Genomic DNA, 27,014 nt, shown 5'->3' with positions numbered 1-27,014 from the left:
ATTTGTATGGCACTGTTGTAGGTACTTCAGATGAAAAAGTGATTAAGAAAAATCTAAAAGACACAGCAAACTAGTGAATATAACAAAAAAGAAGCAGACTCACACATATAGAGAACACACTAGTGGTTACCAGTGGGGAGAGGGAAGGGGGGAGGGGCGAGATGGGGGCAGGGGAGTAAGAGGTACAACTATTAGGTATAAAATAAGCTATAAGGGTATATTGTAGAACACAGGGAATATAGCCAATATTTTATAACTATAAATGGAGTATAACCTTTAAAAACTGGGAATCACTATGTTGTACACCTGTGACTTACATAGTATCGTACAGCAGCTATACATCAGTTTTTTAAGTCTTTAATTAAAGACAAGAAAGAAAAAGTCCCCACCCATATCTCTGCTGAGAGAGATGGATGATAGATAAATATACTATATAATGTTAGGAGTGATAAGCGACACAAAGGAAAATAAAGCAGAAGACAGTGAGAGGGTGGGGGGAAAGGGGGTGGGAGGGGACATGTATGTCCTCTCTGAAGAAGTGACATTTGATTAGAGCCGTGGATTCAGTGAGGCCAGAAGCCATATGGGGAGAAATAGTTCTAGGCAGAGGAATAGCAAGAATGAAGGCCCTGAGTTGAAATGAGTTTGACATATTCCAAGAACAGTTAGAAGGCCACTGTGGCTGGAGCAGGAATGATAAGGTCTGAGAGTTCCTAGAGGGGCCTTGTGGGTGATAATAGACTCCGGGCTTTGTTTTCAGTGAAATGGGAAACCGCTGGCATTTTGATAGGACACTGTTTCTTTATTAAGAAGACTATGAGAGAACATTTTGCAGCCATTAGGATGGCTATTATTAAAAAAAAAGTCAGGTGTTAGGATGTTGAGAAATTGGAATCCTTGTGTCTTGCTGATGGGAACGTAAACTGATGCAGCCTCTGTGGAAAACAGTTTGACAGTTCCTCAGAAGTGAAGCAGAGAGTTACCCTATGACCCAGCAACTCCACTTCTGGGTATAAACCCACCAAATTGAAGACAGGGATACATGTACACTGGTGTTCACAGCAGCAGTATTCACAATGGCCGAAAGATGGAAACAGCCCAGATGCCCCTCAGTGGATGAAAGGATATACAAAACGTGGTAACTACATGCAGCGGAATATTATTTGGCCTTAAAAAGTAATGAAATGCTGTTAGTGCTACAAAGTAAATGAATCTTGAAAACATTATGCTAAGTAAAATAAGCCAGACACAAAAGGACAAATATTGTATGATTACACTTATATGAGATACCTAGTTTAGGCAAATTCGGAGAGACAGAAGGTACAGTAGAAGTTACCAGGGACTGAGGGACCAGAGGGTGGGTTATTGTTATATACTGGGAGCAGAGTTTCTATCTAGGGTATTGAAAAAGTTCTGGAAATGGATAGTGGTGATGGTTGTACAACAGTGTGAATGTACTTAATGTCACTGAACTGTACACTTATAAGTAGTTAAAGAGTAGGGCTTCCCTGGTGGCGCAGTAAAAAAAAAAAAAAAAAAAAAAAAAAAAAAAAAAAAGACTATGGGGGGAAAGGGTGTGGAAGCAGAAATTCCAGTTAGATGCTGTGGCAGTAAGCCAAATAAGGAATACAAGGCTGTAGAGATGGTGAGAAGTATTCAAATTCAGGATGCATGTTGAAAGTAGAGCCAGTAGGACCTTGCTGACAGGTTGTAACTGGAAGAGGATAATCACAAAAGACTCGTAGTTTTGTTCTGAGTCACCAGGAGAACAGTAGTCATTTCCTGAGATAGAGAACACTGGGGAAGGAGAGAGTTTGGGGGAAAATATCACGTATTCACCTTTCAACATGTTAAATTAGATATCTAATGGACCCATGAGTGGAAGTTCAAGATGTATGAGTGTGGAGCTCAGGGAAGAGAGCCTGCAGAAATAAAAATGGTTGGGTGACATGCAAAAAGATGGTCCATGCAGCACACTCTATGAAGCATGGGGGCGAATGTGATCACCCAAGGAGTTGAAAGAGAAGTGGTCAGAGGCCTGAGCTCAGGGACCCTCCGGCATTCAGAGGCACATACATGTGAGGTGCTTTTCACTAGTATTAGCAAGTTTCTATTAAGCACCTCCTCTACCAGGCACTGTTGGAGGTGACTGGGACAGCAATGCCTAAAATAAGGCAGCCCCGCCCCCGCTAATATTATCTATTGCTCTTGGGCGAGTTACTTGACTGAACCCCAGATTCCTCATCTGTAAAATGGGCTTAATCATTGAGGTTCACACAAAGTGAAACAACGGTAACTTGAAACATTTCCTGATTATCCACCTGTTTATACAAGGTGTTTTATTTTCATAACTCTAATTCATCTTATAACCCTGCAAGGTAGGTATAAAGTTTAGGGAAGCTGATAAATTTTTCTAAGACACAGCTAAAAATTCATTTTCGTTGGCAAGATTCTTACCCGGGTAGTTCTGAACTCACATCTTTCAGTCCATCCAATATTTCAAGCCATTCTAATATGTAAAATACTCAGCAAGCTGCCTGAGGCGATAGTAAGTGCTTCAAAATGCGTTTCTTTCATCCCTTCTTTGTCCTCCCCTCCACTTAAGTGAGTCTCTTAAGTAAGTCCTGAAAAACAAACTCCTATAATTAAAACCAATCAGAAAAGCAATCACTGAGGTCATCAATATGTAAACTGCCAACTGTAAACTTAGTAATATTCCAAAACGAATTTAATGAATGTTAATTGACTGAATAAACAAAAACTGTGCATTTGTAGTCTAATTTTCTCTACAAAGTACCTGGCCTTTAGAATTTACAGATTGGACAGCATTTAATGAAATTCCATTACTATTAAATTAATTTTATGAGCTTTCTTTTATAAACTGCATTCAAGATATCCCTGAAAATACTACCTTAACTTTGTTTATACCACCCTTTTAAATTATTGCTTGTCTGGCAAATGAAAAGAAAGTGCCACTCGGCTGTCTTTTTTTTATGATCATTATTTATTTATTTTTTTGGCCGCGCTGCTTGGCTTGTGGGATCTTAGTTCCCCGAACAGGGATCGAACCCGGGCCCTTGGCAATGAAAGTGTGGAGCCCTAACCACCGCCAGGGAATTCCCTCTGCTGTTTTTTAAACATAAATCTATTGTTTATACGTAGATTAATTTTAATCATTAGTGCCTCCTATCTTGCCACTCTTCCTGGGGACTCTAGGATGGTTAAGGACATTATTATTATCCTGGTCACCCAGGCTAAGCTGCTGGGGTCATTCCTCCCTCTCCCTTATCTGCCATCATCCAGTCAGTTACCAAGAACTGACAGATCTACTTCTGAAGTGTCTTGGAATTGGTCCCCTCTGATTCAGATTTAAAGACAGTACTTTGGTTCAGCTTAGAATCCACTGATTAGATGATGGCAGTAAATAGCTCTCTAACTGATAAAGGCTGATTCACTAATGAATCCTATTTTTATAAGCCAGAAGTTTCCTCCCAAAACTAAAAAAAAAAAAAAAAAATCCTGACACTTCCAGGACCTACAAAATACGGTTCCTTATAAGGGAACACTTAAAGCCCGTGGTATCTGGCTCTGGTCATCCTGTTCTTGTCTCTTCTGCTTTTTCTTTACCACTCACACATTCTTTTAAGACCCACAAGTCAGTGTCCTACATTAAGCTTGCTCTGTTCTTCTCAGAATTAGACACCTTCTCCCTTTACTCCCATAGCGCTTTATCATTCCTCTCTTTATCACATATCATTTCTACGGCTTTTATAATTATGATTCACATACATAAGTTGGAGCAATTTTTTATTATCGTAACAGATGGCACCAGGTTCCTGCAGGAAAAACTCCTTTGGTGTAGAAAATGTGCTTTTAGGAATGCTTGGAGGTAGACTGACAGCTGAACCCCACTCCTATTTCCCGGCCAAGGATTTGGATATAACCTTAGCCCCAGGGTTTTTAGTAGGGGAAATCTGCCCCGCGTGTGCCAAGGGAAGGAGTTTGTTGTTTTTCTCTTGAATAAAGATGAGATGGGGGTAGAAGAAACCAGAGAAGAGATGAAGGAGAGAGAGAGTGCCAGGAAGATGTACACTTGCCTGAGGCTGGAGGGGACCAGTGAGCAGCACAAAAGTACCCCAAAGCATTTTATAAATACAGGAACACTAGGAAGAGAAAGACAGAGCTCCAGGAGTGCCTCGACGTCTATAGTAAAAAGGGCTACTGAACTCTGATGAGCGTTTGTGGTGGTTCTTGATGTGAAGATTGAAGAAGGTGCTGATTTTTACATCCGGATTAATGATAAGAGGCCAAGATAGCCCTGAGAATATAAACCTCCCAGAAATTTACATACATCTTTTGGGAGTGAGGGTTGGACTTCCACATGTCATATAATGGGTAAATATTTGAGTCCTTTGTCACCTGTCTGAGGCAGATAAATATCCAAATCCTACACCTCACCAGATTATAAACTCTCCGAGGATACTTTTGTATGCCCACTTGCTTTCCTATGGTGAACCCACAGAAAATATTTGTTGTTTTATTTGATTGAATAAGTAGTGTTAAGATGAAAAATACCTATACACCTGACTGCTATTTATTTAAACTCTCATCTTACGGATTTTCTCAGTGGGAAAAAGCCAAGTAAAAAAATAGCAACAGTGCAAATGATATTTAATCATCAATGAATATGGTGCATGAGACTTAGTGTTGTCATCTTGATATATTATAGGTTTTCCATCTTACTCTAGGACTGATGTGATGTAGGAGGAAGTGTAGACTGGAGGTCTTGAGTCTGTCATTTCCCAGGCATTTAACCATTCTTAGCATCTATTTTCTCGGCTGTTTCTCAGCTCTTAGACTGCCAATAACAATATCTACCCTGCCAAGCTTTCTGTAATTTTTGTGATGATCGTCTAAGTTTATGTATGGTGATATAAAAGTCATTCTTATGCCATCTGCAGTATTTGATAGTACACAGTAAGTTTACTATAAACAGCACAGTACACGTTGAGAGGCTACCAATCGTATCTAATAATACTCTGGTCCCGAGAGCTGTGGACAGCGTTTTACCAATAATGGAGAAGAGTGAAGTTAGGAAAGTAAGTGATATTTACATGATGCTTCAAAGCTTGCAAAGTTTTTATCTAACCCTTCTTCTTAAGAAAGATGGGCCAGGGCTGTACTCTTGGTGGATAGTCTGGCTCTGAGATTTTAGTGATATATGAAATTCTAGGTGAGAAGTTCTAGGCAAATAGCATAGAAATGACAGAAACATCAGCTCCATAGAAGCAGGCTAAGAGCAAAACTGAGGTTGGAAAGAAAGTGTAAGTATCAGCAAATAGGAACTTAGTAAGGAATGGCTCTTGGTATAAACATGGTTTCATGGAACCCAAGGTAAAAAAGGAGCTCAAAACGCTTCTCAACCTCTTCTATGAGACCGTCATTCCCCTGATACCAAAACCAGATAAAGACAAAAGAAAACTACACAATATCCCTATGAGTATAGGCTCAAGAGCCCTTAACAAGATACAGGCAAACTGAATCTAGCCACATATACAGAAGATTATATACCATGACCAAAACGGATTTAACCCGGGAATGAAGCTGGTTTGACACGTGAACATCAATCAATATAATACATTATATTAATAGACTTAAACACAAGACCACGTGATTATCTCAATTGATGCAGAAAAGGGATTTGATGAAGTTCAGCATCTTTTCATGATAAAAGCACTCAGCAAGCTAGGAATAGAAGGGAATTTCTTTAACCTTATAAAGAACATCTATGAAAAACCCGTATCTAACATCCTTAATGGGTGACTGAATAGTTTTTCTAAGATCAGGAGCAAGACGAGGATGTTTATACTCACCAATTTCATCCAACATTCTAGCCAATTAAGAAAAAGAAATAAAAGAAATCCAGATTGGAACAGAAGAAGTAAAATTATCTCTATTTGCAGTTGACATGATCTTGTATATTGAAAACACAAATGAATCCCTTCAAAAACTATTAGAACTAATAAACGAGTTCGGCATGATTGCTGGGCATAAGATTAATATGCAAAAGTCAACTGTATTTCTATCCACTAACAATGAACTATCTGAAAATAAAATTCATAAGATAACTCCAACACAGCATTGTAAATCAACTATACTTCAAGGAAAAAGAAAATAATTCCATTTACAATAACATGAAAAAAAAGAAAAATGCCTTGGAATAAATGTAGCCAAAGCAGTACAAGATTGGAACACTAAAAAATATAAAGCATTGTTTTTAAAACAATTAACTCTTAAAAGAAAAGACATTCCATGTTCATAGACTGAAGGACATTGCTGTGTAAAATGGTAGCATTCCACAAAATGGTAAATAAATCAATGTAATTTCTATCTGAATTCCAACTGCATTTTCTCTTGAGGAGATTGACAAACTGATCCTAAAATTCATATGGAAGTAATCTTGAAAAAACAATCTTGAAAAAAAGAATAAATCTGAAGGACTAACACTTTGCAATTTCAAAGTTCACCTCAAACCTATAAAGTCAGGACAGTGTGGTACTAGGCCGGGTATGCACATATCGATCAATGGACTAGAAATGAGAGTCTAGAAATAAACCCTTACATTTATGGTCAGTTGCTTTCTTCACAAAGTTGCCAAGACAATTCAATGAAGAAAATCTTTTTAACAAACCATGTTGGAATGACTGTGTATCCACATGTAAAAGAATGGTATTAGACTCCTTCCTTTTTTTTTTTATACCATACACAAACACAAACTCAAAATAGATCATAGATCTAAATGTAAGAGCTAAATCTATAAAGATCTTAGGAGAAAGCTATAGGAGTAAATCTTTGAGCCTGAGGTTAGCTAAAGCCTTCTTAGATATAACAGTAAACACACATACAACTAAATAAATATTAAATTGGACCTAACCAATATTTAAAACTTCTGTGCTTTAAGGATACGAGAAAGTAAAAAGACAACCCATGGATCGGGAGAAAATATTGGTAAATTTTATATCTGATAAGGGACTTGTATCCAGAATATACAGAAATTTTATAACTTAACAATAAAAAGACAACACAATTTATAAATAGGCAAAGTATTTGAATAGACATTTCTCCAAAGAAGATATACAAATGGCCTATGAGCATATGAAAAGATTCCCAGCTTCATTAGTCATTAGGGAAATTACAAATCAAAACCACAATGAGATACCACTTTACATGCACTAAGATGGCTAAAATCAAAAAGACAGACATAATGTGTTGGTGAGCAGAAAAAGAAATTACAAGTTTCTCACAGTGCTGGTGAAATTATAAAATGGTGTAGCCACTTTGAAGAACAGTTTGAAAATTCCTCAAATATTAAATATAAAATTACCATATCATCTAGTAATTCCGCTCCTAGGTGTATGCCTGAGAGAATTTAAAATATATGTCCACACAAAAACTTGTACAGATATTCATAGCAGCATTATTCTTAATAATCAAAAAGTGGAATCAACCCAAATGTCTGTCAACTAATGAATAAAATGTGATGTATCTGTTTAATGGAATATTATTCATCCATTAAAAAGAATGAAGTATGAATCATTTCATGATGTACATAAATCATTATTCTGTACACCTTAAACTTACACAGTGCTGTATGTCAATTATATTTAAATAAAACTGGAAGAAAACAGGAATGAAGTATTGATGCATGCTACAACGTGGATAAACCTTAAGGACTTTATGCTTAAGTAAATGAAGCCAGACACAAAAAGCCACATCTTGTATGATTCTGCTTCTGTTAAATAACCAGACTAGCCAAAGAGAGTTGGATTAGTAGTTGCCAGGAGCTGGGAGGAGGGGGTGTGTGGAATGACGGTTAAAGAGTATGGAGTTCCCTTTTGGGGTGATGAAAATATTTTGAAACTAGATAGAGAAGATGGTTCCACAACATTGTGAATATAATGAATGCTACTGAATCGTACACTTTATAGGGTGATTTTCGTGGTATGTGAATTATATCTTAATAAAGTTATTATTAACCAAAAAAAGGAAGAAGGAGCCCAAGGCTAAGAAGTGTTGGTGGTATATTGGACATTGAGTCAGGTCTGCATTACTCTAGGTTAATCTTCCTGACAGCTCCACATTTGAAATATGGGAATCTGAAAATCCAAAAGATTAAATCTAAGATACCATAACTAATAAATTATAATAAGCTATAATTCATGCATAGATTTCAGATTACAGTCTATGCTTTTCTCTAGGGACCACAACAAAAAAGAGGATTCTTGTTCTCTTTTTTTTCTTAAAGATAATAATATGAACTTATTGATCACAAAACTTTAATTTAGAAGTCTGCAGATTCAAATTTCACATGTTTTTCTCCATTTTTAAGATCAGCATGTTCTGGGGTTTTTTGTTTTGTTTTGTTTTCCTTGTGTACCACGAGTACTTGACCTAGTTCAGAAAGAACTTTATGAGACATAAATTTAAGAATGACTTTATAGGGCTTCCCTGGTGGCGCAGTGGTTGAGAGTCCACCTGCCGATGTAGGGGACACGGGTTCGTGCCCCGGTCCGGGAGGATCCCACATGCCGCGGAGCGGCTGGGCCCGTGAGCCATGGCTGCTGAGCCTGCGCGTCTGGAGCCTGTGCTCCGCAACGGGAGAGGCCACAACAGTGAGAGGCCCGCGTACGGCAAAAAAAAAAAAAAAAAATGAATGACTTTATAAAGTTAAAACTGTATTCTTTTGGGTTGAGAGTTGTATAAAGTGGAGAATAAACACACCAGATCCTAGGCTACTGTGGCTGAGTTTCCTGGTAGCCAAAGCAAAAAAGTAAATAGGGTGGGGATTTTACTTCTATCTGATGAAAAAAACATATATATACATCAGCGTTACCAAGCACATTTTCTTCCATACCAAATAGAAAATATAACATAGCTCTTTCTCTCTTTCTCCAATGTCATTGGAGAGTGAAAGAGTCCTAGCTTGAGGGGTCAGGAAATAGTGTCTGGTTCCACCTCTGCTACTGTTTAGCTGTATGGGCTTGGCTTAGGTTAGTTCAATTAATTTTCTGAGCCTTGGTTTCCTCATCTTCTAAATGTCTTTCAAATATGAATTTGGGTCACATTAATATACCTTCCAACTTTTCCAACATTAATTTCGCAAAGTATTCAAAGATTAAGTTGAGTTTTCAAGATGGAAATAAAAAACAGGTAAAATATTCCCTCCGTTAGATGGGAAGATTTTTGGTTTTCTCCGAAATTCAACCACAGCCACAGTTTATGGTGGGAGAAATGCCTATTTGTGGCACCAGATAGCCCTTCTGGTCAACAAAAACTCAAGTGGGACATTACTAATGAGCTCTATTTGGCCTTGTTATTTTTTTTCTTTTTAAAATTTTAGATGTTTTTCCAAAAATTCAAGTGAATGGTAACCAAATTATTTCAGATAATAGTCACTTTTAGGTAAGAATGGCTAATGATACATTTTGGTTTTGAATTTTTGAATTTTATCCATTTTTTTATACAGCAGATTCTTATTAGTTATCCATTTTATACATATTAGTGTATATATGTCAATCCCAGTCTCCCAATTCATCCCACCACACACACCCTCCACCACTTTCCCCCCCTTGGTGTCCATACGTTTGTTCTCTACATCTGTGTCTCTATTTCTGCCCTGCAAACTGGTTCATCTGTACCATTTTTCTAGGTTCCACATATATGCGTTAATATACGATATTTGTTTTTCTCTTTCTGACTTACTTCACTCAGCATGAGACTCTCTAGATCCATCCACATCTCTACAAATGACCCAATTTCGTTCCTTTTTATGGCTGAATAATATTCCATTGTATATATGTAACATATCTTCTTTATCCATTCATCTGTCAATGGGCATTTAGGTTGCCTCAATGACCTGGCTATTGTAAATAGTGCTGCAATGAACACTGGGGTGCATGTGTCCTTTTGAATTATGGATTTCTCTGGGTATATGCCCAGTAGTAGGATTCCTGGGTCATATGGTAATTCTATTTTTAGTTTTTAAGGAACCTCCATACTGTTCTCCATAGTGGCTGTATCAATTTACATTCCCACCAACAGTGCAAGAATGTTCCCTTTTCTCCACACCCTCTCCAGCACCTACTGTTCGTAGATTTTCTGATGATGCCCATTCTAACTGGTGTGAGGTGATTTCTCACTGTAGTTTTGATTCGCCTTTCTCTAATAATTAGTGCTGTTGAGCAGCTTTTCATGTGCTTCTTCTTTGGAGAAATGTCTATTTAGGTCTTCTGCCCATTTTGGATTGGGTTGTTTGTTTCTATAATATTGAGCTGCATGAGCTATTTGTATATTTTGGAGATTAATCATTTGTCTGTTGATTCATTTGCAAATATTTTCTCCCATTCTGAGGGTTGTCTTTTCGTCTTGTTTGTATTTTCCTTTGATTTGCAAAAGCTTTTAAGTTTCATTAGGTCCCATTTGTTTATTTTTGTTTTTATTTCCATTACCCTAGGAGGTGGATAAAAAAAGATCTTGCTGTGATTTATGTCAAAGAGTGTTCTTCCTATGTTTTCCTCTAAGAGTTTTATAGTGTCCGGTCTTCCATATAGGTCTCTAATCCATTTTGAGTTTATTTTTGTGTATGTGTTGGGGAGTGTTCTAATTTCACTCTTTTACATGTAGCTGTCCAGTTTTCCGAGCACCACTTATTGAAGAGACTGTCTTTTCTCCATTGTATATCTTTGCCTTCTTTGTCATAGAGTAGTTGACCATAGGTGTGTGGGCTTTCTATCCTGTTCCATTGATCTATATTTCTGTTTTTGTGCCAGTACCATATTGTCTTGATGGCTGTAGCTTTGTAGTGTAGTCTGAAGTCAGGGAGTCTGATTCCTCCAGCTCAGTTTTTTTCCCTCAAGACTGCTTTGGCTATTCAGAATCTTGTGTCTCCATACAAATTTTAAGATTTTTTGTTCTAATTCTATAAAAAATGCCATTGGTAATTTGTTAGGGATTGCATTGATTCCGTAGATTGCTTTGGGTAGTATAGTCATTTTCACAATACTGATTCTTCCAATCGAAGAACATGGTATTGTAATTTTCTTTTTTTGTGGCACCTTTGTCTGGTTTTGGTATCCGAGTGATGGTGGCCTCGTAGAATGAGTTTGAGAGTGTTCCTTCCTCTGCAATTTTTGGGAAGAGTTTGAGAAAGATGGGTGTTAGCTATTCTCTAAATGTTTGATAGAATTCACCTGTGAAGCCATCTGGTCCTGGACTTTTGTTTATTGGAAGATTTTTAATCACAATTTCAATTTCATTACTTGTGATTTGTCTGTTCATATTTTCTCTTTCTTCCCGGTTCAGTCTTGGAAGGTTATACCTTTCTAAGAATTTGTCCATATCTTCCAGGTTGTCCATTTTATTGGCATAGAGTTGCTTGTAGCAGTCTCTTAGGATGCTTTGTATTTCTGCGGTGTCTGTTGTAACGTCTCCTTTTTTGTTTCTAATTTTATTGAGTCCTCTCCCTCTTTTTCTTGATAAGTCTGGCTAATGGTTTATCAATTTTATTTATCTTCTCAAAGAACCAGCTTTTAGTTTTATTGATCTTTGCTATTGTTTTTTTTGTTTCTGTTTCATTTATTTCTGCTCTGATCTTTATCATTTCTTCCCTTCTATTAACTTTGGGTTTTGTTTGTTCTTCTTTGTCTAGTTCCTTTATGTGTTAGGTTAGATTGTTGATTTTTCTTGTTTCTTGAGGTAGGCTTGTATTGCTATAAACTTCCCTCTTAGAACTGCCTTTGCTGCATCCCATATAGGTTTTGGATCGTCCTGTTTTTGTTGTTGTTTGTCTCTAGGTATTTTTTTGATTTCCTTTGATTTCTTCAGTGATCTCTTGGTTGTTTAATAACGTATTGTTTAGACTCCATGTGTTTCTGTTTTTATGCTATTTTTTCCCCAGTAATTTATTTCTAATCTCATAATGTTGTGGTGGGAAAAGATGCCTGATATGATTTCAGTTTTCTTAAAATTTAGGGAAGTTTTCAACTATAATCTCTTCAAATATTTTCTCTGGTCCTTCCTCTCTCTTCTCCTTCTGGAACCCCATAATGTGAATGGTGTGTTTAATGTTGTCCCAGAGGTCTCTTAAGCTGTCTTCATTTCTTTTCATTCTTTCTTCTTTATTCTTTTCTGTGGCAGTGAATTCCACCTTTCTGTCTTCCAGATCACTTATCCCTTCTTCTGCCTCAGTTATTCTGCTGTTGATTCCTTCTCGTATATTTTTCATTTCAGTTATTGTATTGTTCATCTCTGTTTGTTCTTTAATTCTTCTAGGTGTTTGTTAAACATTTCTTGCATCTTCTCGATGTTCGCTTCCATTCTTTTTCTTTGGTCCTGCATCATCTTCACTATCATTATTCTGAATTCTTTATCTGAAAGTTTTCCTATCTCCACTTCATTTAGTTGTTTTTCTGGGGTTTTATCTTGTTCCTTCATCTGGTACATAGCCCTCTGCCTTTTCATATTGTCTCTCTTTCTGTGATTGTGGTTTTAGTTCCACAGGCTGCAGGATTGTAGTTCTTTTTGCTTCTGCTGTCTGCCTTCTGGTGGATGACATTATCTAAGAGGCTTGTGCAAGCTTCCTGATGAGAGGGACTGGTGGTGGGTAGAGCTGGCTGTTGCTCTGGTGGGCAGAGCTCAGTAAAACTTTAATCCACTTGTCTGCTGATGGGTGGTGCTGGGTTCCCTCCCTGCTGGTTGTTTGGCCTGAGGCAACCCAACACTGGGGCCTACCCGGGCTCTTTCATGGGGCTGATGGCGGACTCTGGGAGGGCTCACGCCAAGGAATACTTCCCAGAACTTCTGCTGCCAGTGTCCTTGTCCTCATGGTGAGCCACAGCCACCCCTTGCCTCTGCAGGAGACCCTCTAACACTAGCAGGTAGGTCTGGTTTTGTCTCCTTTGGGGTCACTGCTCCTTCCCCTGGGTCCCCATGCGCACACTACTTTGTGTGTGCCCTCCAAGAGTGGAGTCTCTGTTTCCCCCAGTCCTGTCGAAGTCCTGCAGTAAAGTCCCGCTAGCCTTCAAAGTCTGATTCTTTAGGAATTCCTCCTCCTGTTGCTGGACCCCCAGGATGAGAAGCCTGATGTGGGGCTCAGAACCAGTCCAGTGAGTGGACTTATGTGGTATAAGTGTTCTCCAGTTTGTGAGTCACCCACCCGGCACTTATGGGATTTGATTTTTTGTGATTGTGCCCCTCCTACCGTCTCACTGTGGCTTCTCCTTTGTCTTTGGATGTGGGGTATCTGTTTTTGGTGAGTTCCAGCGGCTTCCTGTCGATGACTGTTCAGCATTTAGTTGTGATTCCAGTGTTCTCACAGGAGGGAATGAGCGCATGTCCTTCTACTCCGCCATCTTGAACCAATCTGGCCTTCTTATTTATGAGCAATAAATAACTATTTATTTATTATTTTTAATAAACTATTTATTTATTTATTTATAAATAACCTGTATGAGCAATTAAAAACTATTTCAGGGGCTTCCCTGGTGGCACAGTGGTTGAGAGTCCGCCTGCCGATGCAGGGGACACGGGTTCGTACCCCGGTCCGGGAAGATCCCACATGCTGCGGAGCAGCTGGGCCTGTGAGCCATGGCCGCTGGGCCTGCGCGTCCGGAGCCTGTGCTCCGCAACGGGAGAGGCCACACAGTGAGAGGTCCGCATACTGCAAAAAACAAAAAACAACTATTTCAGTAATTTATGTAAGTACCAGATAGTTAACTGATATAATTTCAGTGCTCTTTAATAAAACAAATCTCTAGTGGAACATAGACCTGGTTAATGACAAACATAAAATAGATGGAGGCTGTGTGGATGGTCATTTAAAAAGTTTATTTATGGTTCCCTTACAATATCTCATTAGAACTGTATATTTGGAACAATTTATATATGTTTTAATATTTAAGACACAGAGTCTTATTATATACTGTCCTTGCCTAGGGTATATCCAAACAACTACCTTAAGACTGAATCTGCCTTATAAGAAGATCCTTCTGATATGGAAAAATTAACTTGTTTAGATCATATTCTGCCCTAGAGCAGTGTTATGGTGAGACTCCAGTGTGTGCCCTTGGGAACGTCCTCATGGGGTAGACTGTGTTTCCCAAGCTCCTTTCTCTCTCCCTTTCCCATCACCCTTTCCAGCACCTACTGATATGCCAGCTTCTAGAGAGGCATGCAAGTGACCACATCTTCATTCTTGAGGAGTTTAAAGTTTATCTTTAATGAAATAAGGAGAACTTATTTTTCTAACTTAGCACAATTCTAGAGGGTCTCAAAATCAGATGGGTTCAAGGGCCACACCAATAAGGTAAATGCATAGTGCTGTCCTTATAAGGCAACAGGGAGTTTTAGGGCTCGTGCCAACCTGAGGAGGACAGCGCCTGCCTTAAAGGCATTCTGATTAATTAATCCTGTTCAGACCTAGAAAGTATTTTTTTTAGGTTTAAATGATCCATCAAGCTATATCTCCTGGTATGAAACATAATTTAAACCCCAACGTTTCCTGAAGAAATTCTGTGGAAACGTTTTTCTGAATATTTCAGTAAGTTATACGTCTTCTGTTCCATGTCCAGTGTAATTCAGCAATCCACACTTGTGGGAATTCCCTCACATCCAATGGTTAGGACTCCGTGCTTTCACTGCTGTGGACCCAGGTTTGATCCCTGGTCGGGGAACTAAGATCCCACAAGCCACAAGGTGCAGCCAAAAAGAAAAGAAAAGAAAAGAAATCCGCACTTGTTTCAGGACCCTTGTTCCATTCGGCATTATGAATTGATTTTATGGGGAAAAGTCTTTACGATGCCTACAGTGTTCCCCCAAAAGAAAGTTTTGAATAGATATTGCCTATCTGAAATGGATCTTTTTTGTTAACAAATAATCCTCTCTCAATTTGTAATATCAATTCATCATGAAAGTTTGATAGTATAAGGAATCACAGCAAATGCCATTAATGATTCATTTTTGTCTGTTTATCTATTTTACTTTTTGCTTACACAGTTTATGATTTTACTTACTTGCTAAAATATGATGAATTAGGAGATTCTGAGATCTGTAACAGAGCCTGTAACAGTTCTGAGTATTTTAATGGTCCTAGATAGTAGTGAAAAATACTTAGTAGCAGCTGTTATTTTTAAGGAAAATCATGATATACTATGAATCTATCTGCAGACCCACCTAAAAAAACTTCGTTTGTAAACCCATTATATTTTAATTAGTAGGATATTTCATATATTAGAATAATAATTAGAAATACACTTTGACACATTCTGTTCATATGAAAAAGTGTCAAATTCTAGTGGAATGTATGCCAGGATTGAGCTTTGGGACATGTTTCAGCAAATGTATTACTCTTGATTTATACATTTTGTGAAATGGATTTATTTTTATTGGATCCAGATTTCAATGTAAAGTGGTGTATAATGTTTTAGGCACAGCTTCTGGAGAGATTGGCAACTACTAATCTTACAATTTCAAGTCTGCTCGAAAGTAGTTTTCTGTAGGAAACTATGGGCTGGAATGAAAGAGGTGAATCTGTGAATCGGTGAATCTGGGCTGCCTTGGAATGTAGCTTCTGGGGACTGGAGGGTGAATGCATCTAACGCCTTCTCCCCAGTTCATGTCATAGAAGAGGCACTGACATGGTTTGATAGAAGCTAGATAGAGTCTGTGATAGTATGGAAGAGAAGTATAAAGATTCCTGCTTCTGAGAGCCATCTGCTGGCTAAGAGAAAGCCTGCAAAAAACCCACAAATGTCTGGCTTGTCCACGTGAATAGAATCTCAATTACAAAGATTTATGGAACTCCGGTTTAACTGAAATTCTCATCAATTCTTTTTTTGGCATGTGGCCTCGATATTTTTTTGTGTGTATTTATTGGAGTATAACTGCTTTACAATGTTGTGTTAGTTTCTGCTGTACAACAAAGTGAATCAGCTATATGTATACATATATCCCCATATCCCCTCCCTCTTGAGCCTCCCTCCCACCCTCCCTATCCCACCCCTCTAGGTGGTCACAAAGCACTGAGCTGATCTCGCTGTGCTATGCAGCAGGTTCTCACTAGCCATCCATTTTAATTTGGAAGTGTATATATGTCAATGCTACTCTCTCACTTCGTCCCAGCTTCCCCGTCCCCGCTGCGTCCTCAAGTCCGTTCTCTACATCTGCGTCTTTATTTCTGCCGTGCCACTAGGTTCATCAGTACCCTTTTTTTAGATGCCATATATATGCATTAGCATATGGTATTTGTTTTTCTCTTTCTGACTTACTTCACTCTGTATGACAGACTCTAGGTCCATCCACCTCATTACAAATAACTCAATTTCATTCCTTTTTATGGCTGAGTAGTATTCCGTTGTATATATGTGCCACATCTTCTTTATCCATTCATCTGTCGATGGACATTTAGGTTGCTTCCATGTCCTGGCTATTGTGAATAGTGCCGCAATGAACATTGGGGTGCATGTGTCTTTTTGAATTATGGTTTTCTCAGGGTATATGCCCAGTAGTGGGATTGCTTGGTCATATGGTAGTTCTTTTTTTAGTTTTTTAAGGAACCTCCATACTGTTCTCCATAGTGGTTGTATCAATTTACCTTCCCACCACCAGTGCGGGAAGGTTCCCTTTTCTCCACACCCTCTCCAGCATTTATTGTTTCTAGATTTTTTGATGGTGTGGCCTCGATATTTCATTCTCAATGTGGTGTTTGATTTACTAACAAGGAAGTAGTTCTTGCTTCCGTCTCTCCTGTGGCAGAAGCTGATTCAGAATTCCCGTAGGTGATATTTATCTCCTGTGGAAAATGATTTTAAAGCAAACTTTGGAAAACAGTACAAAATATACTCTTAAAACTGAATGTTCCCCCTTCCCTTAAGGTAACTGTGTCATGCAACCAACTCTAAATGCTTTTTGGTACAATTGTAAATAAACTAAAATGGCAGGGAAGAAACTAGTTCTGTGGTCTTGATGGTCAAGGAAGACTTAATCGCATACCACTGCCAAACTCAGTCTTCTAAAAACATGTCCCTGGAAAGAAATATGTATTTTACAACAACCTGAAGACAGTATTTTTTAAGGTAGATTAATAGTAAGTAGTACTGAGTACCTCTACAAATAAAACAGTTTACCTTAAAATTCTCAAGAGAAAAGTACATTATAGCAGGCTACGTTTAAGAATGCTTTTATGTGCTGTTGTTTTCTATAATAGGATTAGAGGGGAAATTTAAATGATACAGATTATTTTGTTGCTTTTTCATAGTGTGTTATATGCTGGTTTATATTCCTGTTTACCTGAGTCAGTAGAACATATTAACTAGGATTGGGTTCTGGAGTCAATCAACCACTTGGGTTCAAGTTCTGGTGTGGTCACCAACTTTGTTTTGGCCTCGGTCTTAACCTCTCTTTGCCTCAGTTTCCTCATCTGTAAACTAGAGGTACTAATAATATTGACCTCCGAGAGTTGCTTTGAAGCTTAAGGCATTTAGAGCGGCGCCTGGAACATGGTAAGCATTCTGTAAATGTCAGCCGTCATGGTTATCCTCGGCCATACTCCTTGGCATTCTGTTGAGATGATATATGTGAATTTGCTGAAGCACCTTCTATCCCTCTGTTTTCTGCTCTTGTTTTAAAATTTAGGATGTGTGTGTCCTCCCTTCCCAGCCTTAAACGAATGTCCTGGCTTCTTTTTTCTAACTCCTATAGAAACTCCAATTTCAGTGAAGGGCGTCTCATCACACTCAGGCCACACGTGACAAATGGCCTTTTATTACGTGTTGATTACAGTTAACCTTCATTCCTTTCATGGCAGCGGCGTGGTGCCTTCTATTTAAATAGAGCTGTTCCTGGATATGACTTTTCGAGCCTCTCTGGGTTTAATTCTAATTTAACTTGCCGTTCCAAGTGGGACTGTTGTGTAACTGAAGGCGTGATGCACTCATTTGTTTTCTCTACGTCTAATTATCACAACGCAGTGCCCATGAGGCCCCCTCGGGCATTTATTCACTTTTCTAAATGGTGGAACCTTCTGGGGAAGGGAGTGGGCCTTTAGTTATTGTTCTTTTGAACTGCACGGATATGTTTATTAGTGCCGTGTCTGGGAACACACTAGCAACTCTTTTACCCTGACCATTTTCATCATACCGGGCTTATTACCAAGGATTATTGGAAGAATCCTCTGCTGGGATAGGCAGTAGTTTCTTTCGCATTTCCATTCTTCAGAACAAAAGGCCAACTTTTGAAGCACACAAGCCAGTGTGTGTGCATTTGAGGATACCTGAAGTGCTTTGGAAACGAAGGGCACATGGCTTTCAGAAAGCATAAGAAGGGCAGGATAGAAACACCCAACATGTAATTATAGCTGTTCTGTTACCAAATACCATGCTTTTAAGCCCCAGGGTGAGACGGGACAGGATGAGTTAGAATCAGTCCTTCACCCTTTTGCACTCACCTAGATGCTTACCTAGGATCAAAGGGAAGCTTTTTCTTTCATTCACCAGTATCTTATACGTGTTCAGAGGGATCTCAGCAGTCTGCCACTGAGAATTTTAATTGTAAGCCGTGCTTTAGAATGCCATTCTCTTGAACTTAGAGTAAAGAACCAAGGCACTTTTATGTACATGTGGTTTTAATGGTTACCCAGAATCCCAGATATTCAGTAGCCACTTTGTATACTATAGCATTTAAAACATGAAATTTAGGGAAATGAGAGTAAGAGTGAGGAATTGAGTGACCATTATTGGAAGATTTGCAGTCAAAGGATCCTGGTAAGGATTAATTAACCAATTAAAGATTCATTAATTAGTTGATTATACTAAATTAAAAATTAGGAATACCTGACTTAATACACTCTTCCATTCATCCATCTATTCATTTATTCTATTTAGCAAACATTTCTTATATGCCCACAGTGTTCTAGGCTCCAGAGACACAAAAATACTTGGTACCAGCGCTGTGACTATCAGATTTCCTGCCATGGACTTGGCGTGGCCAAACACCCAACCCACAATTGTCTTCCACCTACAGTGCCCCCTAACTGTAGGATCATGCCGTGGGCCCCAGTACAGCAGCAGTCCTCTGTGGAGTTGGGTTGTCCTCTCCTCTTCCTGTGTTCTTTAAGCTCTTCTGCACTTTTTATTCTTTTTCACTTCAGCCCCACTTACCTTCCTGCCTTTCCACAAAGAGATCAAATAAGTTCTGAAAGGTACAGGCTAGCCTAAGGTTCTTTGATGTCTTCTGAGGATGTCTCTACCATTTAAAAAGGGGAACCAGGGAAAATTTTACCCACTGAATATCATTTTAAAGCTAGTTTTTGCTCGGTCCAGCTATTCATTGCACATACCTTTTTAAAAATTATTTTTATCGTCATCATCATCTTTACACATATACCTTTAGGTGGTTGTTCTTCATAATGTCCTAAAACATTTCACTTTAAAATGAGGATAACCAGGGTATGAAGTTTTGTAGAACATTAAGGCCGTCCACCTAACCTGTCTTCATTTAATGTAAATTCAGAAATCTGAGTGCAGTAATTTTATACCATTCTATAGCCCTTGCTTCCCCTTCTCTGCCTGCCGTATAGTTCAGTAGTTGATTGACTATATAGCAGCATTACTTCAGTCCCTTAAAGACCTACTTAGTAGTTACTCAGTTTTTTATTTCAGATTTATTTTTCACTTTTCTCTGTATACATGTATACATAGCAAGATAAATAGCTAAAGTCAACTATGGGCAAACAATATGTGTGTGTGATTTTGCTTAGTTACATTTAGACTTCTGTGTACTAGTGTGTAGAAATTATTGTACAAAACAGAGGGTTCTTATTATAGACTTTAAGTTATAATTTGAAGGAAAGAAATACCATATCATATTCTCAATTTGAAAGATGTCAAACATACCACAACGTGCAAGTTTCTATTTTTGAGGGCCCCCAGTGACAAGATCCATATTTGTTTTTATGACTAGATATTCAAGAATTGAATTACTGTTGCCCTCTTATCACACACACACACACACACACACACACAGTCTTAATTATTTGCAAAAATCACAGCCTATGCGAGAACATACCTTGTTAGGAGTGCCTAAAGCTGTTCTCTCATGGGCAGACCTGTCACACTATTTTGACTCTTTTCACAATAGGCTCCAATCCCTACAACTGAGTCGATGGTGTGGAAAACCACAAATCCGTATTGAGTGATAAGAAGGCTGAAAAAGTGGCTTAGCTCTCCCGTATGTTCTTTCCTTCAACTACTAGAAACCTTGCACAAAACTGTTTAAGATACTAGTAGATAAACATCATTTATATTTGATCTTATCTAATAATATGAAGCTTTGGCTACTGAATCTGTTATTTGTACAAGTGAAAAGATGCACTGAAAACCTAAAAGGCAAGTACATGGAAGGAGACATTCAAAACAAGTTCACTGGAGCAATGTTCTAGTGAAATATTAGAAATAATTTATATGTCCATCACCTAGGAAATGGATTTTAAAATGCTGAGATGATATTCTTTGAACTACTCCCGTATTTCATCTGAGTCAAGTATCAAGCAACTACAGCCCGTGGGTCAATTACAGCCCACTATTTGTTTCATAAATAAAGTTTTATCAGAACATAGCCATACTCATTTGTTTATATATTTATCTATAGCTACTTTCATGCTACAGTTGCAGGGTTGATTTGTTACAACATAGACTGTATGACTCTCAGTCAAAATAAAATATTCACTTCTAGCCCTTTACAGAAGCAATTTACCAACTCCTGATCTAGGTTAAAACACCATCTATTGTAAAATACACCATTACTTTATATACCACGAAGAAAGAAAAAAAAATCTGTCAAACTATGACAAGCTGTCAAATGTCAGAAGCATCCTGCTTTTAGAGACATTAAAATATTAAAATATTCATCTCAGAATCAATGAACTGTGGTATATAGCATTGCAAATAAACAATGCAGTGTATCCATATGAACAGATCTCAGATCCTCGGTGTCAAGTGAACAAGAGTCAAGTGTAGAACAATTTGCAGAATCATGTGAACAGCATATTATTTATTTGTCTCTTAAGAAACACCAAACAATATAATGAGTTTCCATGAATGCAGATATATATCAGTAAGCATGGTTTAAAAGAATCGGAAGAATTTAAAGAAAGCTGATGATAGAGGTTTTCCCTGAGAGGAGAAGGGACCAGGATAATGATAGAAGGGGGGAGGGGTATCTTTATCTGTTGAGTTCAGGTTTTTCAAGGATTGATTTATTAATAGAAAGGAATTTTAAAAAGCATCAAAGCATGGAAAACCTGGAAGAAAGTAATGTCAAAGTATTAATAGTGGTAAGTTTTTTATAGTAGGAATATGGGTGATTTCTTTTTTTTAGTGTATTTCACTGTAATTTTCAAGAACTTCATGAATAACTAAAGAAGATGAGTCATGCTCTTCATTTCTATCTCAATCAAAAGACATTAAGGTTGGAAGCAGTACGTGTTAATCGGTTACCTGACATTACAAACTAATCCTGTTTTTCTACTGTGGCATTAAGGTTAAACAATGTAAAAGTCAGGGCCAAATTTCATAGTTAAAACTTTTGTTCATAATGTGGTACAGCTAATCTTTCAATACAGTGAACTTTATTCCTCACCGTGAAAAACCACCAACGAGAAAAGTCAAATGTCAGGTGCATTTTACAGAACTGAAATAGCTTGTCATGAGTCATGTTATTGATGTACTGGTGTCATTTCTTTCAACCCGACCTTACTTGTTTTGAAATTACGTTGTGATTTTACACGATTGTGTATGTTGTCGTGTGCAGTTCAGACCCTCATGTTACTTATTAAATGCACTCATGTTGTCATTTGTCTATGGCAGGTCTTCCTAAAATATGCTCTGTAAGTGTCTTCACAAGTTCAAAACTTTGAGAGATAGTTTTAACACCGCCAGATTATTTCTTTTGATGATGGGGATCTACTCACTCACCACTGCTTTCATTTAGCTTTTGTTCTTGTCATTTTGTTGTTATTTTAAGCATGTCTTTCTCTCCCTAAGAGTGTTTCCTCAAAAATAGGTCTAGCTGCCTGCCTTCAAGATTAAGAAATGAAATGTGTCCCAGAAGGTGACAGCGGGAAATGTGGACATGGGACCTTGAGTCTATGAAGCTGCAGGCTGTGAGCCTCAGGTGTCATGGCAGTGGAACCAAACAGAGTGCTGTATTGCTCACCATTTAAATCTACTTTTTCTTTTTCCAGTTCAATCTCACCATTTAGTATTGAGAGCACAAGACGCCAGAGAAGGTCTGAATCCCCAGACTCCAGAAAACGGCGTATCCACAGATGTGATTTTGAGGGATGCAACAAAGTGTACACAAAAAGTTCTCACCTGAAGGCTCATCGAAGGACACATACAGGTACAGCTCTGCAGGGCGTCTCCCCTGAGGGTCGCTGAGAGTCCAGAAAGGGCCAGCTACTTGGCTGTGGAGCCATGAGTGTGCTGGAATGTTCTGTGCTCACCCATCACATGTGCATCATATGTTCCTTTCTGAGTGGAGTACATTCCCTCTCTCAGTTGAAAAAAGGCCTAAGTCTTCATGAAGTTCAGCAAGCAAAGAAGTATTTCTTTTGTGTCTTAAGGACTTTTAAAATAATAGTGTGAACACGGTGGTCTAGTCTTTTTCGTAATCAGCGTTACCACTTAATCGTTGTCTAGTTATTAGGTTTTAAAATGTCCACATAACATACCAAACAAGCTGAACAAAATCATTCTCTTAAAGTTATCGTTTTCACCACCACTTAGATCATGTTTTTCTCCCCTTGATCTCATCCCCCAAATAACCAAACAGATAACCCCCCCCAAAAAAAAAATGAAATAAGGTTGACATATACATAGCACCGTGGGGAGTTTAAAACAATACTTCCACATGATTCCATTTGATTCTCACTGGTATTTTTTTGTATAAGAAGAGGATTTTTCGTATTCACAGTTTGCAAAGAAGGAAATTGAGATCACAAGTGATCCACTGACTTTGTCACCATCCGTTCACCCATGCACCTACCCAGGAAAGAAGCCAGTGACTCTTCACTTAGCTCCCTACCCACCCCATCAATCCTCTACCCTGTGTGTCCCTCACCTGGCATCCCCTGGCTTCCTTGGCTTCTGGATCCCATTGGGTACCATCAATGGGAGGCTCTGGGAAGAGACCAAAGGTGGAAGGAGGGACCCCCAGTTACAGAACTTTTTGGTCAGAAAAGTGACTGGTGACTGGAATGTGTGAACCTCAGAGAAGCAGAGAGAAGAGAGAAATTCATTCCCAGGCATTCCTGGTAGCAACGTGCTATAGAGCCAGTAACTGTCCTCGACAGGAGTCAGCCTCCGGCACCTGCCTCTATCTGGGAGCTTCACGTGTAACAGACTCCTGTGGGGCTGCGTAAATCGTGCTCCCATCTCACATACATTGAGAGACCACACTGTATAAACTGTTTCTCAGCTGAGGTAGCAAAATCATTTAAATCGTCATTCTTTGCCATTTATTGAGCCATGTTCTTATATCAGATTATTTGAAAGCTGCTTTACAGAGACTTTCATGACTCTGATCGTTAAGATGGGGCATCTTTTTGTGTGTGTGATGAAGTTATAGCACGGGATGCTTGCCTGAAGTCAGAAAAGCTTTATAGAATCCGAAGTTTACCTCTGCTTATATAATACATTAATACTATTACTGTTTCTAAGGGAATTCAACGCAGTGTGAAAACTGTCGCCTCCATCTTTCCTCCCTATCCCCAGTCCTTATCCCTTTTCTACTTAATTCCAAATTCTTTCCTCTCCATTGATCCAGAGCTTTCCCAGGAGAGGTTTTCATCTATTACTTCGGCACTATTTCTTTTTTTTTTTTTTCGGTACGCGGGCCTCTCACTGTTGTGGCCTCTCCCATTGCATCGGCATTATTTTTGAATCAATTTTTTTTCTTTTTTTTTTTTTTCGGTACGCGGGCCTCTCACTGTTGTGGCCTCTCCCATTGCATCGGCATTATTTTTGAATCAATTTTCTTTCTTTCTTTTTTTTTTTTTGGATCTGAAAAATTAAGCCATTTAATATTTAAGTTAAGTTTTTATTGAAGTTACTTGATTTATAATGTTGTGTTAGTTTCAGGTGTACAGCAAAGTGATTCCATTTGACATACACATATACCTTTTTCTTTTTCAGATTCTTTTCCCTTAAAGGTTATTACAAAATATTGAGTATAGTTCCCTTGCTATGTAGTAGGTCCTTGTTGGTTATCTATTTTATATAGAATAGTGTGTCTTCGATTTTCTCATTAAGGCCAAGAATGCGTGTAGAGACATGCAAGTTGAATAAGCATGTTTCATCTGTCAGTAGACAGTGAACACAAATCAGAGGAGTAAGTATGATCAGCTCATATTACTGACTTCTTATGGGAGCATTTCAGTTAAAGGAAAAACAGAATGACCTTTCTTCAGTGAATCCTTGTATATTTTGAGTTACTTCTGTTTTCCTTGAACTTTCCAAAATACTTATTATCCCCATTTTCACATACGCACCCTCTATTTCATTTATGCAAGTGATGAACAGTGAAAGAGAGGAAAAGTTTTAATGAGGTACTATTAAAGGATTGAATGTTATGGCATGATAGGATTGCATCTTATAGGTTTTAATATAGATTGTGAAAGTGGGGGAGATGTGATGTGTGCATTATAATTCAAAGCAATATAAACCTTTAATGCTGAAGCAGAAGTAATTAGTTTGGCTTATTAATAAGATGAAATCGTCAACTCCTAGGGTCCAAATGGACCTTATATGTCACCAAGTCTAGTTCGCTTCCTAGTTAGAGGGATCCTTGGGTGTCATCTTTCACAGAGACCCAGTCCCTATACTATGCAGTATTCTGCACACTTCACATATTTTTTCCTTCATTTGATCCACACAATAACCAGTGTCATTACCTCCTTGGTATGAGTGTGACTCCCGGTCAAGTATTATTTCCCATCTCTCCTTAAGTGCCTCGCGTGACAGAGAGCTTTTTCTTGTGCAAGACAAGTTGGGTGACATTTCTGAGGGCGGAGTCCTCGTCTCTTACAGCATTGAATTGTCTCGGATGGCGTTGTTTGGCTCCTGTTGTCTCGTTGTCAAAGGGAATCGCTCGAGCCATCACAGTGTAAATTTCACTTCCGGCACCCTGGTGCTCTTCTCAGCACTGCCATGAACGGCTGGTATCTTCATCTCTCCAAACTAGACACCCGCTGTTCTCTCAGCCACGTTTTCCTATATGCCAACATATCACAGTATCTTTTAACGTTTTCACACCACAAATTGAGGGAAGAGCTCTTGTTAATGGACGTCTCTTAATAGCCGTAAAGATAATGATAAGTCTTTTAGCAGTTGACTCTGTTAGGTCATCTAAATCAAAAACTGCTGAAAACTGGATCTTCCCATCCCCTGTACCTATAACGGATTTCTTTTCAACTTAAACGTGCCGTGTTGTATGTCATTGAACCTGTCCCTCAGATGATGGCTCCCTTGGGAATAGTGGGTTTCCCGTCACTGAGGTGTTTTGCCCCAGGCTGGGTGACCTCTTGTGGGAGATACAGGACAGAGTCATTACTATGGGGGCTGCACATACCCTTTCAAGTCTGGGAAATAATTATACTGCATCCATTTTATTGACTTGGGCTCATTATTCTAATAAATTGAAAAGATTTTGGAGCGCTCCCTGCCCACCTTGCTTTTACTTTTTTAGCTTTCTCCTTCAGCTTCTCCATTTTTCCAAGTACTAAGTAGAACAGGTTCAAGGAAAAAGCCCTGAGATGTGATGTTGGAGACTTCCATCCAAGTGGGTCTTAATTTATTAACTTACAGCCAAGAATCCACTTAGTTGTCCTACTCCAATCCATGTTTCTTGATCTCACAGCTGCATCCAAAAGTCCTTGTGAAATTCCTGCTCCAAACCCAGATATGCCAAATTCATCCATCCACTTAGCAGAGAAATACTTACTCTGCTCAAGGCAGAGTCTCCTAAACCACCAGTCAAATAACAGTACTTTTAAAAAGAAAGAATGAAATTTGCTTGATTTGCTGCCACTGGTTCAAAGTGAGCCCATACTGGTTTCTGATTTATAATTACACGCAAGATTTCATAACTTAGGGTTCAAAGTAAAATCAACACTAGTTCTATAGGGATTCGGGTTGACTTGCTTTGATTTTAATAAATATCTTCTTAGCCTTACCTTTGCTTCAGGCATATTGCGTAAGTTATTTGTGTGTGACCAGTAATAATGAATGTGAAGTTTGGGATTATAACAGATGACTTATGAGAACTACACACGCAATGGGAGGTGAGCAAGGGACAACAAGACACTTTCTTTGAGAAAGTCACGTTGATTCTACCTTTAACACTTGATCTTTTGTGCTTTATTAGTACATGATCAGTCATCTGTTTAGGACTTATACGTACAGTGAATTAAACATATTTGTAGGAGCGTGAAAGAGGATCATTTTCTATATATTAACGAGGAATTTAGAGTAAAAAATAAAAGACATGCTGAAGAGTACCTTTTAAAAATAATTAAATATCGTTTCATAAATGTGCAGTTTAGATAATAACATAAAGGTTTGGCCAAATATTTTTAAATGCCTACTAACACCTGTCTGTGGTAAGTTGTTTAAGGCACTTTCAATAGAAGGAAAAAAATATATGTCGGTCATCGCATCCGCCCCTTTGTCAGCAGGTACATTATTCCTACTCACTGGCCTAAATTGTGTGTTTCCTCTGCATGAAGCTGTGTGCAGTGAATTTAAATGAATATGCAGTGTATTGAAATTAAAGGTCATTTAAATCTGTGCTAAACATAACTACTATGTATTAATACAATGAGTTTCCCTCACTTTAAGAATTTCATTACTTATTAAGTGATCTAAATATGAATTTTAGAAAAAATGGTTTTATGAGTTTGGTAT

General features: G+C 38.4%; 1 protein-coding gene across 5 annotated transcripts in view; it reads left to right on the top strand.

Annotated features, from left to right (window-relative positions):
* KLF12 (KLF transcription factor 12) overlaps positions 1-27,014 on the top strand; it is a 440,360-nt gene that overhangs the window by 400,521 nt on the left and 12,825 nt on the right. For all 5 annotated transcript variants that reach the window (XM_024753929.1, XM_024753927.1, XM_024753928.1 and 2 more), the window contains one exon: positions 22,295-22,452. In XM_024753929.1, coding sequence (XP_024609697.1) covers positions 22,295-22,452 — 158 coding nt within the window. The remainder of the gene's footprint in view (positions 1-22,294; positions 22,453-27,014) is intronic.

The sequence above is a fragment of the Neophocaena asiaeorientalis genome, unplaced genomic scaffold, assembly GCF_003031525.2.
Source record: "Neophocaena asiaeorientalis asiaeorientalis breed wild unplaced genomic scaffold, Neophocaena_asiaeorientalis_V1.1 scaffold212, whole genome shotgun sequence".
NCBI classification, from domain to species: domain Eukaryota; kingdom Metazoa; phylum Chordata; class Mammalia; order Artiodactyla; family Phocoenidae; genus Neophocaena; species Neophocaena asiaeorientalis.
This window is presented reverse-complemented; position numbering and strand designations above follow the sequence as displayed.